The sequence below is a fragment of the Oryza glaberrima genome, chromosome 3 (assembly GCF_000147395.1).
Source record: "Oryza glaberrima chromosome 3, OglaRS2, whole genome shotgun sequence".
Classification (NCBI taxonomy): Eukaryota; Viridiplantae; Streptophyta; class Magnoliopsida; order Poales; family Poaceae; genus Oryza; species Oryza glaberrima.
In genome coordinates this window covers 4,794,277-4,806,390 of record NC_068328.1, presented here as the reverse complement: position 1 = coordinate 4,806,390, position 12,114 = coordinate 4,794,277, and the positions used below count along the sequence as shown (strand labels likewise).

The following is a 12,114-nucleotide window of genomic DNA, read 5'->3' as shown; positions in this document are numbered from 1 at the left end:
ATGCAGAATCTATCAACCGCCGGGTCCTCACCACGCGCTCCGGCCATCGCGCGCACGCAAAAACCTCCCCCGTCAGGCAGCCATCGGCCGCGCGCGCGTGCGTTCTCCAATGCGTCAACCCGCCGTCACCATGGCATCCTCCAGGCGCGCGCACCACCTGCAAACTTGCAAATGGCATCAAAATCCTCACGTGTGCGGTGTGTGCCGGCCCGCGTGCGCGCCGCCACCATCTCTGTCGCATTCACCGAGCGCTCGCATATCGCACCGCACCGCACCACCCCGGTCCCGACCCGTCGTCGACAAAGCGCATCTTGGCACAGCGCGCGCCGTCCGGAGCTCGTTCTCGCCACTAGATCGATCGATATCCTCTCTTCTGCTGCGGATCGATGTAAATATCACGCTAGTTTTTATCAGCTTGGCCGGTTCGACGACGGCTATCTTCCGATATTACTGGAGTACAACAACTTGTACTGCGACGTACTGACCGGTTTTCACCATGTGATAGATTCTCTGTCTTTCTGTTGTTTCTTCAGTGTTTCTCTTGCGATCGTGATCGTACTACAGATTTTTTTTTCTACTGCTGCGTGTCGTCACGTAGATTGCGACCGTGCAACACGCCTCGACCTAACCGTAGGCGCCTACCCCGGCTAGCTCCGGTTGCTAGAGCCACGTACCACCCAATGTTGTAGGAGTACTCCAGTACGTCGTAAGTTGTAGTAACTCACACGCTTGCACGTCCAATTCAAGCTCAACCTTCCCGCCTTTATTGTGTCCATACTCCATACCAAAGCTAGCGCGATCAATCGGATCAAATTGCTCGCATCGATTGCCCCCACACGGATCTCATCGCCGGATCGATCCCAACGCGTGACTAGCCGTAGAGCCACGTACTGTTCGTTCAAGAACTCTCCTGTACCATCGGAGATCGCATCGTAGCTTTGCTGCTAGCTGCGGCCTTGGGCTGTTACCATCACGGCTGATTGCTTTCTTGAATGCAATTTTTTTTCTTATCGAAGTGATTTTCAGAATTGATGCCGATGTGTGTAGTAATAATAGCCAGTAGGAGTAGTTACGTAGGTATAGCAAACTTGTCCAAGGCTTCACCTATGTTTGTGCCATAGGCACGAAATGATCATATTGATCAGTTACTGCCGTGATAATGCAAGCACAAGGTGGTGGTGATGGTGTGATATGCACGCACCGGGTGATTTGTGGTCGGGGATGGAGGAGCTAGCCGATCGATCGATCGATCGAGCTGAGAGATGAAACTGGTTGGAGGAGAGAGTATTGTGTGGCTGGTGGTCCACGGAAAGCGCCGCGACGTTGGCGTGTGTGGCGGCTAGCCGCGGGTGTGGCAGGGAATCGCTGGACTTCCCGTGCCCAGCGAGAGCGACGCGACGCGACGGCCCGGCCGGCCGCCCAGCTGAGGTACAAGTAATTAAAGAGCGAGCCGCCTCTGCACCATCTGTTAGTTACAGCAGCTTGTCCATTTGCCAATAGAAACTGATGCTTTGTTCCTACTCCGCTCTGCTTTTTTACTCCCCGTTCTTCTCATCCGGATTGCGATCGATAGGGCCATCGCCACCCGGTTGCGGAAATGCAGGATCTCTGCCACGGAATTTTGAGCTTGGTTGGACATCGACCTTACTGTACTAGCTTAGGCTGCGCGGCTAGTGAGTTGTTACCTACCGGGGCCTGATGATCTGACGTCTAATGTCTCAGATCAAAGACTTTAACAGCTTTGATCCGTTGGGCCTGCACTATAAGCTTTGCGCCCGTTGCTCCCTTACACGTAGCCCCCCGAGTTCACTGTCAGCCTCAGCTTTCCAAGCTTAGTAGATTCAATCGATCAGCATTAGCAGGAGTATTAAATTTTCCTATCCAATGGTTCAGCTTTGCCGCTATCTTACTCCACCCACACTTCCACTAATCCACAGTACAATATGTAGCTTTTGCAGCAACAGTTATCTTGCTCGATAAACCCTTTGTGTCCGATACTCCCGCTACCCTGCCAATCGCTTAGCTTCATTGTGCACACATGTTTTACTCCACTCCTATTCAGCAACACTCCCCTACTTTACTAAGGTTGTTCCATCTTCTCGCGAACAGATTGATTGATGAGATGTCAATGGGCCAGCTAGCCTTACCTGATCTTTTCTGCGGATAAAGAACAGGGGACACCATCGAAAATATCTTGGATTGCCTATTTGCCTGCACGTACTAGTATGTATACTTACTGGGAGCTGCGAGGAAGAAGAGCTGAGTCAAAAGGTTCAGGATGGATCTGGGCAGAACAAATAAACTTTGGAACCTCTCTCTTCCTTTTCTGATAGGAAGGATGAACTGTTCCAGATTGGAGAACAGAAAAACTTGTTTGCTCTGGGGATAGAACCATTTGGATTTCTGACATTTGATGGATGACTTGTACCGGGCGATATGCTGCGGTCTTCTCCAGGAATCAGGATGCCTCAGATTGGTGCAACAGAAAGTAGTAGTATGTCATCCTGATCAATGTTACTGAAAAACAGACTTCAATAGGTAGAGCATCATTTATGTGCATGTGCTACTGTGATTATATATATGCACCTTGAGAAAGTTTTGCATCAATGTTACTGAAAGCACACTCCCAATCAGTAGAGCATCAGTTCTGTGTATGTGCAGTTGCTGTTATGCAGCTTGAGGACGACAATTGAGGAGCTGCATATGCCTAGATGGATGGTAAAGAGCAAAAGCGCATTCGCTATACTGATTCCTTCTTCATCACGTGGATTAGCTTTTGGGATCTGCTAGTGCTATCTACGTGTTGCAAGCCACGCTCGAAGGTGCCGAACTTGGCCGTGTGCCTGTCAGAACTCAGAACTCGAAGTTTTTTTTTAAAAAAAAAGCTTTTGGTGCGGATGTAAAAAAATCCCTAAAGCCATCTTTAAGAGTGAGAAAAAGTTTGGATGGAGAGGAGGAGGGTGGGTGTACCTTGCTGCCTTTTGCAAGGGATTAATTCCAGATGGTTTCACTGTTTCAGCACTCTTGCTGCAGAAGTGCTTATCAAGACAAGATCGATGGAACATCGTGAGTTGGGCTCCTATTTCTAGCAGTGTCCATGACGACATAACGCTTTTCAGCCCTCTTCCGATCGTTTTTTGCTCTGATGCGTATGCAATGATGGCGCCTTTCTGTGCTCATCAGCGTTTTCTCCTTTGCCGAGTAACTAGATTGGGCCTTGGAAAAAGGATACCAAAACGGCCAGGCAAAGTTGCCAATCCTGCCATTATCTTTGTTTATCCTTGCAAATACTAAAGATGATTTGATCCATACCTGAGCCATGCCGATTACTATAGTATCTCTCAGTTCTCAGCAATGGGATACGATGATAGATCCCGCGGTGTCACAGCAATTCGTTTTCTGATCTCATCTTACTTTCTTTTTTGCGCGTGCACGAAGCGGATTGACGGGCAAGGACGACATCACGCAGAAAAAGGCGAAGAACCAAAAAAATTGCTTCTGCCGACGAGCTCGACGCGGGTGAGCGAGTGAATCGTCGTCTTTAGCGCTCGCTGGATGGATCGACCGACCTGCCCTGCCATTGCGAATGGATTTGCGAAAGACAGCACAGCACGCCGGACGACCGGGAGTCCGCGTGCAGTCAAGAGCGATCAGATCACGCGCGGCATTACGCAGGGGGTGACATGATGACACACCTCGATGGCTGATGGTTCAGGCGCGCGCCCGTGACGAAGTGGAGACGGGAGAGCTGGGATTATCGGCGGAGACAGACGTGAAAGTGGTGAAACCGGCCGCCCATTGCCACTCGCGTCCATCAGCCGTTGCGATCAGGATCCAGACGGGCACTCGGGCAGTCGGCTCCATCCTTGCCGGATGCACGACAATTTCCGTCCTAGGTAGTATGAAGTAGGAGTAACAATCATTGTACTACCATCCGTTCCTAAATTATTATCAACAGACTCTATAATTTATAACTCGTCCTGATTGATTGCCCAGAATCCCGCCAGCTCTGGTGATGGGTTCTCAGGGTAATTAATTAGCCGGATTGCCTCCCTCTGCATGAGGCCTCCTTCCAACAGTGTGGCTTTGCCTTCGCAGGAAGAAAGTCGCGAAAGATCGTCGTTAGGGAGAAAAACAACGCTAGTAGCTTGGATGATCAGGAAGGAGAAAAACAACCGGGTCTTCAACCTCCAACAACGGCCCTGGGCGGAAGTAGTGAAAGCTATGGCTGCGGAGGACCGGCGCTTGGTCTCTAGTTTCAGGAGTCCCTAGGTCGTTCCAATCGGTTGTGAAATTGTAGCTTAAGTCCTTTGTTCCGCTCCGGTATCCCATCCCCTTCGGATTTTATGTTTGATTTGTAAGTAACTATTATTCCTCTTTATACAAATATGTGTTTTTTTTGCGTATTTCTATAAAAAAATTTATAACTCGTCTTCTTTCTCTAAAAAGAATTATAAACGTCAAAAGGATGTCCGATGTCGTATTAATGTGTGAATATAGGCATTAGACTTTTGTTCATTATAATCTAACTATTTAAAATCTGTAATTCAATGGTTCTAAAATGGAGGCAGTAAAAAAAGCATGCCAAGTGCTGCATTGAGGGCTGTTTGGTGTTTGGTTGGTGATTAAATTTGTCATAACGAAAAATTAAATTTGTCATAACTAACTTTTGCTAAAGTGTGGCCATGAAATTTTTGGTCACACTTATGACATGACTTGCTAAAAAGATGAGTGAATAACTTACGGATCCAAAGTATAAGAAACCGTGATAAGGCTAAGTTACGGTAGTGAAACAAACATATACCTAATAAATTATAGCATGACTAATTAAGATGTGGTTTGACAATGTACATCAAGGACCAAACAACCCCTAAATATCCTTCAGACACTAATGGCTCATCTAAATGTTTTAGTTCTTCTTCGGAATGTAGTTTTTTTCTTTTACGAGAATTGTATTTCTCCAGCATTCATGTAGAATTCTTTCATTTTTAAAAATATCTTACGTTCATAGCATTGGGCTAGTACAATAAAGGTCAACCCAAAATGCTCTGATTTGTACAAGGACAATTATGTGGTGTCGTTTCGGTTTCATTGAGCACATTATGATACTTTCACCCATTTTGTTCCGGTATGAAAGCTGCTATGAAATGGAAGCATTAGCTACTGTGTGGGAGAGTGAAGGACCCTGTCCTCCCTTTCAGTTTCAGTTCAGTTCCTTTCAGTGTCTTCCGTTGGAGCACCCAAAATGTCACCCTCGGTGGGAGGACTATTGAACAATGGAAGGGCTAGGTCCAATTTGATACGTCTCTCTCTTCAAAATTTGGACAACTTGCCATTATATTCAACAGGTGGTTTTCATGTTTGAAAAAAAGCCATCCACCCACATTTGAATCTTGGTTGGCATAAGACTACTAATTACCTTTGTAAACTGCAGTGAAGTTTAGACACTAAATTGCTACAGAAGTACAGATACAGATATGCAGTCTTTCAGAAAGAGTGCACAGTGCACACTATGCATCCATGCCACCTGTATTGAGACAACAGTCTATTCACTGCCAAAGTTATCTGTTTCTTTGTCAGCATTACCAAGCTGTAAACCTCATCCATCCTCCTTCCTGCCAAAAGTTTTTTGTTCCTTTTCTGCAGTATTGAGGTGCATGCACTGTACGTCTTGACAAAGCCAGAAATTGGTAAGCAGCAATAATTAAGCTGAGTCACAAACCATTTTTTGGCCAATTTTTCAGAATGTGATAAAGAGTATACTAGTAATATAAACATTGATGTATCTTTGACGAAAAAAGGAGTATTACAACTTGTTAACATAAAGTCCAAACACAAATAATCAATACGATACGTATAAGAAGAATAACATAGTGGGTTTACATGGATGCATGATAGCCATGTATCCCAAGATAAGGGGCATCCCGTTGCCACCATTATTGGGCCTGATACCAGGTCCACTAAACCCTGCAGAATTAGCAATACTGAGACGGCAAACATGAAATGAAAACCTGAATACGACGACCACGTAAGCCTATGAATCGGAGCAGCACTGCTGCTGGGTCGTGGAAGAAATCTTGACAACAATGCCTCGGTTTGACACCACTGAGAGAGGAGTGTTCACATCCGATTCTTATTCTTATTGTTACTCGACAGCGAAGCCAGCGATGGGTTCAGGCGTTCTGCAGCGTTTCACAGTAACAGAACTCTTTCTTAGGGAAGAGATGAACTGAAAATGCGTATATTTTTTCCCTGAGAGGAGATTGATTAGTAATGTTCTTTCTTTTGAGGAAGACTAATAATAGTGTGATTCTTTTCCTATTACATAGAAGATGTAAATGTACATACCATATAACATGTTACATGTACTTCCTCCATCTCAGAAAAACCATCAGATTCATCACTAAAAGTTATTCTTTTTTTTCTAAAATAAAGGGAGTACACCATATACCCATCCAGAGTTACACAAGCTAAAAAGACGAAAGACATGTGACAAATACCTCACCTCACTAAAATCCTATTAAAAAGGGATCCGCATATGTGTGCCACGCGTGGGTAGAGTAGAATTTAAACTCTGTTGGATATATTATATATGTGTTTTTAAGGTAGGTAAGGTTGATAATCATTTTCGAGAAAAAAAGATAATTATTTGTACTCGAAAAAAAGGATAATAATTATTTGAGAATATATAGATATATAGAATCATAAAGGGAAAGCATGCGTAATGTAGTGGTGGAGTCAGTGGGTACATAACTTTACTCACCAAGATTCAAATACTAGTACCACCCCACGAATATTATACATACGAAAGTGAGCTTCTAATAGAAATCTAGTGAGATAAAGCACTTTGCCGCTAATTTATGCCTCTTTGAGTGGATGAGTGTGATGTTGTAGTGATGTGTGTGTACATGTACGCTTGATATGCAATCGGAAACAAAAAAAAAAATCATAAAAGGCTGATGATGCATTTGAATTTGGAATGAGCGTTTTGATCTTTTTGGTTTGGGACGGAGTTAGGACGGCCCATCGGCTGATTGAAACCATGGGCTGGTATATTCGGGCCTCTCGGGTGCATCCCAGACCTGGAAGGTAGGCCCATTGTGTTTCAGGCTTTCAGCCCACAGGTACATAGGTTAATTAATTAATTACTAGTCAAAATTTGGTCGTCGGCCTGATTATTTTTCGTATTTTTCTACTCCACCTTTCGTCTTCGAAGTCCTCCTCCAGATCGTGAGTGAATTGGGGAAAACAAACCTCTCTCCATCACCGGCCGCAGCAGCCGCCTCCGCCTCCGCCTCCGCCCGCACCAGATGCGACGCTGACCGGCTCACCGGCGGAAGCGCGGCAGCGGCGCGGCCTTCGGTTCGAGCGGTAGCATGCAGCAGGTCTCAACCCCCTTCCCTCCCTGCTTTACCGTGGAAAAACCTTATTTGGCGCGTGCGTTTCGTGGTTCGCATGCTAGGTGTTTGTGGCAATGCGTGAGAAGAACAACCAGCCGACCAGTTCCTCGGCATTACTGAGCAGCATGAAGCCGTGCCCGTGCGAGAGAGATATGGTTGGATGCGAGCGAAGTAAATTATTGAGCTCGACTTTGAATCGATACCACGCGTTTGGTGCATTGGCTTTTAGTTTATTCAACTGGTGCTTGATGTTTACATGTGCATATGTAAGCTAGTACCTGCAACGATGCCGTGGAAATCGCTCACTGGCTAAAGCCTCTAAAAAAAGGAAGTTAATAAACCTTAGAAAACGAAAAAGGGGAGAAATTCTCCGAAGACTCTAGTAGTCTAGTCTCTAGCATAGGAACACGATGCGTCAACAGCACAGCTGACACGCCAGACGCTATGATATAACAACCCATAAGAGTTCTGTGATTGTAGCTCTTGCCAGCTCCAGCCACAAATTCGATTTCTCTGTTTTTTGATAGATCGTAGCTGGTCTTGGTGCATCCTTTGGTTTCTTCTCATCTATCTCAGCTCAGCTGTGACGCAATTGATTCCAAGGCCATGTCAGATTTGTTTGCTTGCCTTCGCTTTCGTCTCATAATCCCATTTCCTTGCTGTACTCTCTTCTTTTCTCTCCCTTTCTCCTCTGTTATTTGTTAGTTTCTTTTTTATTAAGAAGGATGGTACTGTAATCCTTGGTTCAGACAATAAGTTCAGATCAACTTCTCAAAATTTTGACGCTCACACAATTTGCTAGATGTATGATATCCACTTTGTCCTTTCTCAAGAAATAATTATCTTGTGGTTCTTGTGCAGGGCGGCATTTGTGGCCAATGAGATTCCCCTATTCATGAATCAGTCTCCTCCACATGTATGGATGCTGGTGAATTTAGCTCTTCTTCTTGCCGTCCTGTAGAGACTTATTTCCCTCCTATTTATAGAATGAGATTGAATTAATATAGACTAAAAAACTTGCGTGTGTATTCTTTCTGTGAATAAGGGTAGGTAGGCTGGGTTGCTATTGTCCTGCAGAAACATACTATTTTTAATCTTACAGACGGGTTTTTTGCAGTGACAGTCTGTACTGGTGAGTGGAAGGGATAAGTATAGCAGAGACAATGCATTAACTTCTTTTGGAGTAGTTTCCTATTTGTTTCTATTTGCAATTGCTTGATAAAGAAGATTTCTGTGATTTGTCTCTTTTGACATATCATGACCTTAGCTGAAAGTTTTCTTGTTGACCTCGTCCATTATTTTGATGATCTTAGCTGAAAGTTCAATACTGACTTAGTCCAATAAAAAAATTTCAATTATGTCAAGCTATCATATTTGTTGTCTTGGCTTTCCTTGGAAAGATCTCCTGGTATTGCAACCCTATTTTAAATTGATTCAAGTTCTTCAAGTTATTGCCTTGTTGGGGACAATGTAAATGTCAACCTTTTTGTTTCATGCTGATCCATTCTCAGTTTTCATGTATTGTTTGAATTGAGTATCAGATTCTCAAGAGTAATGTTGTGACGCATAAGCAATATGCATGGTATAACAATCCAGTTGTCAGATGCTATTACCATTAAATCATTTGAACTCATTAAGGGTTAGATTCCAAAGCCAATTGTTGCAAATGGATATACTTCTCTGTTTCCTGAAATATATGTCTATTGTTGGGGAAGAAAGAACATTGAAAGTTGTGCCTCTGTCTCGATGTGCAGATGTCTCGACCATCAGTGATTATCAAGCTGATTCTGGGGTTGCTTTGGTTCATCGTCCACTTAGCAATCAGCCTTTTCAGTTTATGGTTTGATCTGATCTACAGTATAGAATGCTATCTCATTTCATTCGGGCTGATTCCAAAGTATCGGAAATTCCAACTGGATAGACTCAAACACTTGGCTGTTGTGGTAGATAGCAGAGAAGCTAAAAATGTTGCAAAGATCAATCAGCTCTTATGTTGGCTCTCAAATGTTGGTGTGAAGTATGTATGTCTTTATGACATTGATGGTAAGACAATGAGTTTGCTATTTGCATTTGTAGAATGCTATTGTTTCCTTTGCAGAATATCTCCAGTGGCCTAGTACATACATATAACATTTTCCCTTTCATCAAAATGAACATGAGTATAAGAAATTAAATGGCTTTGAGAAACAGTGGTCTTTGTTATTTGGAGAACAGTGGATGAATAATTCAAATTATAGCCATGTTTCCTTTTAATCCTTTTACACTTTAGTTTCTGATATTTAAGCAACACTGTGTCACTGTCTAGTGACCTAGTGCACCAAGGGATGCACATTAACACTTTATGTTGCACCATAGGAGTGCTGAAGAAAACATTTGCACCTGCTATGAATGGTTCAAGATATGGGAATTCAGGAAAATATCTGGTAAGTCACATAATCGAGCTTTTTGTTGCTTTGTTTTCTTATTCCATGACATTGATATCGATATTCCCTCATGTCCATGACAACATGTAGGATGTGGGTGCAAATACAAAAGCTTTGACCTGTTGTCATAAAGAGATGACAATAGAGTGTATTTCTGGTTCTGATGGCAAGGATGGGATTGCTAAAGCAGCCAGCTTACTTTGCTCAACTTGTGTGAACGGCAATAGGAATACTTGTGGAAATGGTGAAATAGTATTTACAGAAGCTGACATGTCCGGTGCATTGAAAGCAATAGGTATGCTTGGAAAACCTTCCATTTTTAATGCATGTTGTAATTTATAATACTCATTTATCAGTTATATCATTATAAATCTATATGACCAATTGTTCCTGCTGCGTTCATTAGGTTGTGGTGGACCAGAACCTGATCTTCTTCTTGTGTATGGCCCTGCTAGATGCCATTTAGGTTTTCCTGCATGGAGATTGCGGTATACTGAGATAATGTATGTCTTTTTTTTGGTCATTTTAGTTTTTCTGTTCGCATTTTGCATTGATCCTGTGATAATGAACTCAAACTACATGCGCACCACTCTTGTCCCTCTTATTCCAAATGTAGGTCCTTATAGAGTTATGCTTAGAAATTAAGAAAGTGTTAAGTGACCTTGTTGCCCTGTAGTAATTACACACTAGAAATGGTACCTCATACATGGGAGTTGTAGCATTCAATGAGCAAAGGCATAGGAGGAACAAATGGAGGACATGCCTTGAAGTCAGATAACAACATACTTTTAGAGAAGAGTAGAGAACTCTTCATTTTAAATCAGAGGGAGTAAAAAAGAAAGAATATGATACACAGAATAACTCCTGCTCATGCCTATAGTAATATCATTATAGAATAAGATTATTCAAATTTTAGCGTGATCATATGGCATTACAACAAACAGACTCAATTTCGCTTTTAGGTGCGTAAGCCCATGTATGGTGTAATTAAATAACCATTCAGTACCCAATCTAGTCACTATTTTCTTGTTCCCAAGTAATAGTTCTTTTATACTTTGAGCTATTTAATTATCCTCCAAAGAGATATTTATATACCAGTCCTAACAGGTTTGCATGTAAATGTTAGGAGAGGTATCTTTATCTTCATAAAAGGACTGCATGCTTCAATCATATTCTGAAATCATGCACCTCGGCAATTCGATCTCATTATCTATTTGACTATTTCCACCATTGAAATATCTCTTCCATGTCTCATCCAGGCATATGGGACCACTGAATTCAATGAAATATGGCGCCATTGTGAAAGCATTCTATAAATTCTCGAAGAAATACCAAAATTTTGGTAAGTTTGTTTTCTCATTCCTAGAAAATAGAAATATACTGCAGTGAAATTAATCTGTCTGTTTATCTATGTTTTACAAGCACAGCAACATTTTGTTTGACATTTACCTTGGGCCCTATGAAAATAAGGTTCCTACGGATGAACTCACAATGTCATCTTCTTTTCCCTTAAAAAGCTATGTTTTCATATTTTGGATGGCCTCGTTTTCACCTAGGAATTAACACAAAAATTATTTGCGCATGGTAACTTTGAATGTTGTCCTGGGATGTTTTCACTCTCAAGCATTACCTACGCTTACCAACCATTCATATGGAAAGAATGTGCCAATAGCTCTGAATGCACTAACACGGCTTTACCCTTCGATTATAATGCATGTTACTTGTTTATAGCTGACACTAACGTTTTACATCTCAGGTAAATGAGAGCTGATACTGAGATAGAGAAGACAACATGTCATGTGTAGAAAGCCACTCCTGGAGCTGGAAGCTTAACAATAGTTTTGCCTTTTTTTTTCTTTTTATCCCATGTTGCTGATCACTATACTAAACGTTACGAGCAATAATTCACAGATACACCTTGTACTTGCTTTTGCAATATTGTAAGTGTTGCTGATAGAACATACGGGAAATTATATCCCATTGTATAACTTGCTCCCATTCTAATGTGTGATGAGGCAGTTCTTGACCACATACGAACTGATTGATATAACCAGTGTTCCCTAAAAATTGAAATGGATCACGTTGATCACACCCCTTGCTGTTTTTGTGCTCTAGCTGCCGCCACACGGTGCGGTATTCAACTGTTCTACATAAGTGCTGCTAGCCTGCTACCCTTGTGTTTTGGCTTATCTCTTTTACACAAGTGCTATATGGATGCTTTATGGCATTCTTTCGATGTTGGCATGCTGTATTGCATTACTGCATAGATGCATGATGTTCTATGCGCTGCT

The 12,114-nt window shown here is 42.6% G+C and overlaps 1 protein-coding gene across 11 annotated transcripts; it reads left to right on the top strand.

Annotated features, from left to right (window-relative positions):
- The first annotated feature begins 7,224 nt into the window (after positions 1–7,224).
- On the top strand, positions 7,225–11,821 carry LOC127768764 (uncharacterized). 11 transcript variants are annotated; one of them, XM_052294405.1, is made up of 8 exons: positions 7,225–7,385; positions 8,262–8,316; positions 9,155–9,443; positions 9,756–9,823; positions 9,914–10,118; positions 10,230–10,326; positions 11,083–11,165; positions 11,580–11,821. In XM_052294405.1, the coding sequence occupies exons 2-8, from the start codon at positions 8,296–8,298 to the stop codon at positions 11,585–11,587; spliced, it is 771 nt and encodes a 256-aa protein (XP_052150365.1). In that variant the 5' UTR covers positions 7,225–7,385; positions 8,262–8,295; the 3' UTR covers positions 11,588–11,821. The 11 variants fall into 11 exon arrangements, with proteins under 11 accessions (XP_052150365.1, XP_052150363.1, XP_052150358.1 ...); XM_052294403.1 differs by having other exon boundaries at positions 8,262–8,328; XM_052294400.1 differs by lacking the exon at positions 7,225–7,385 and adding an exon at positions 7,658–8,008 and having other exon boundaries at positions 8,262–8,328.
- The last annotated feature ends 293 nt before the right edge of the window (positions 11,822–12,114 follow it).

What these genes read in the sequence shown, in the direction of transcription:
- LOC127768764 (XM_052294398.1), top strand. Translation starts at nt 8,203, where the DNA reads ATGTATGATATCCACTTTGTCCTTTCTCAAGAAATAATTATCTTGTGG. An exon ending in ATGTCTTTATGACATTGATG is followed by an intron (nt 9,444 to 9,755) that starts GTAAGACAATGA and finishes GTTGCACCATAG; the next exon opens with GAGTGCTGAAGAAAACATTT. An exon ending in GGAATTCAGGAAAATATCTG is followed by an intron (nt 9,824 to 9,913) that starts GTAAGTCACATA and finishes GACAACATGTAG; the next exon opens with GATGTGGGTGCAAATACAAA.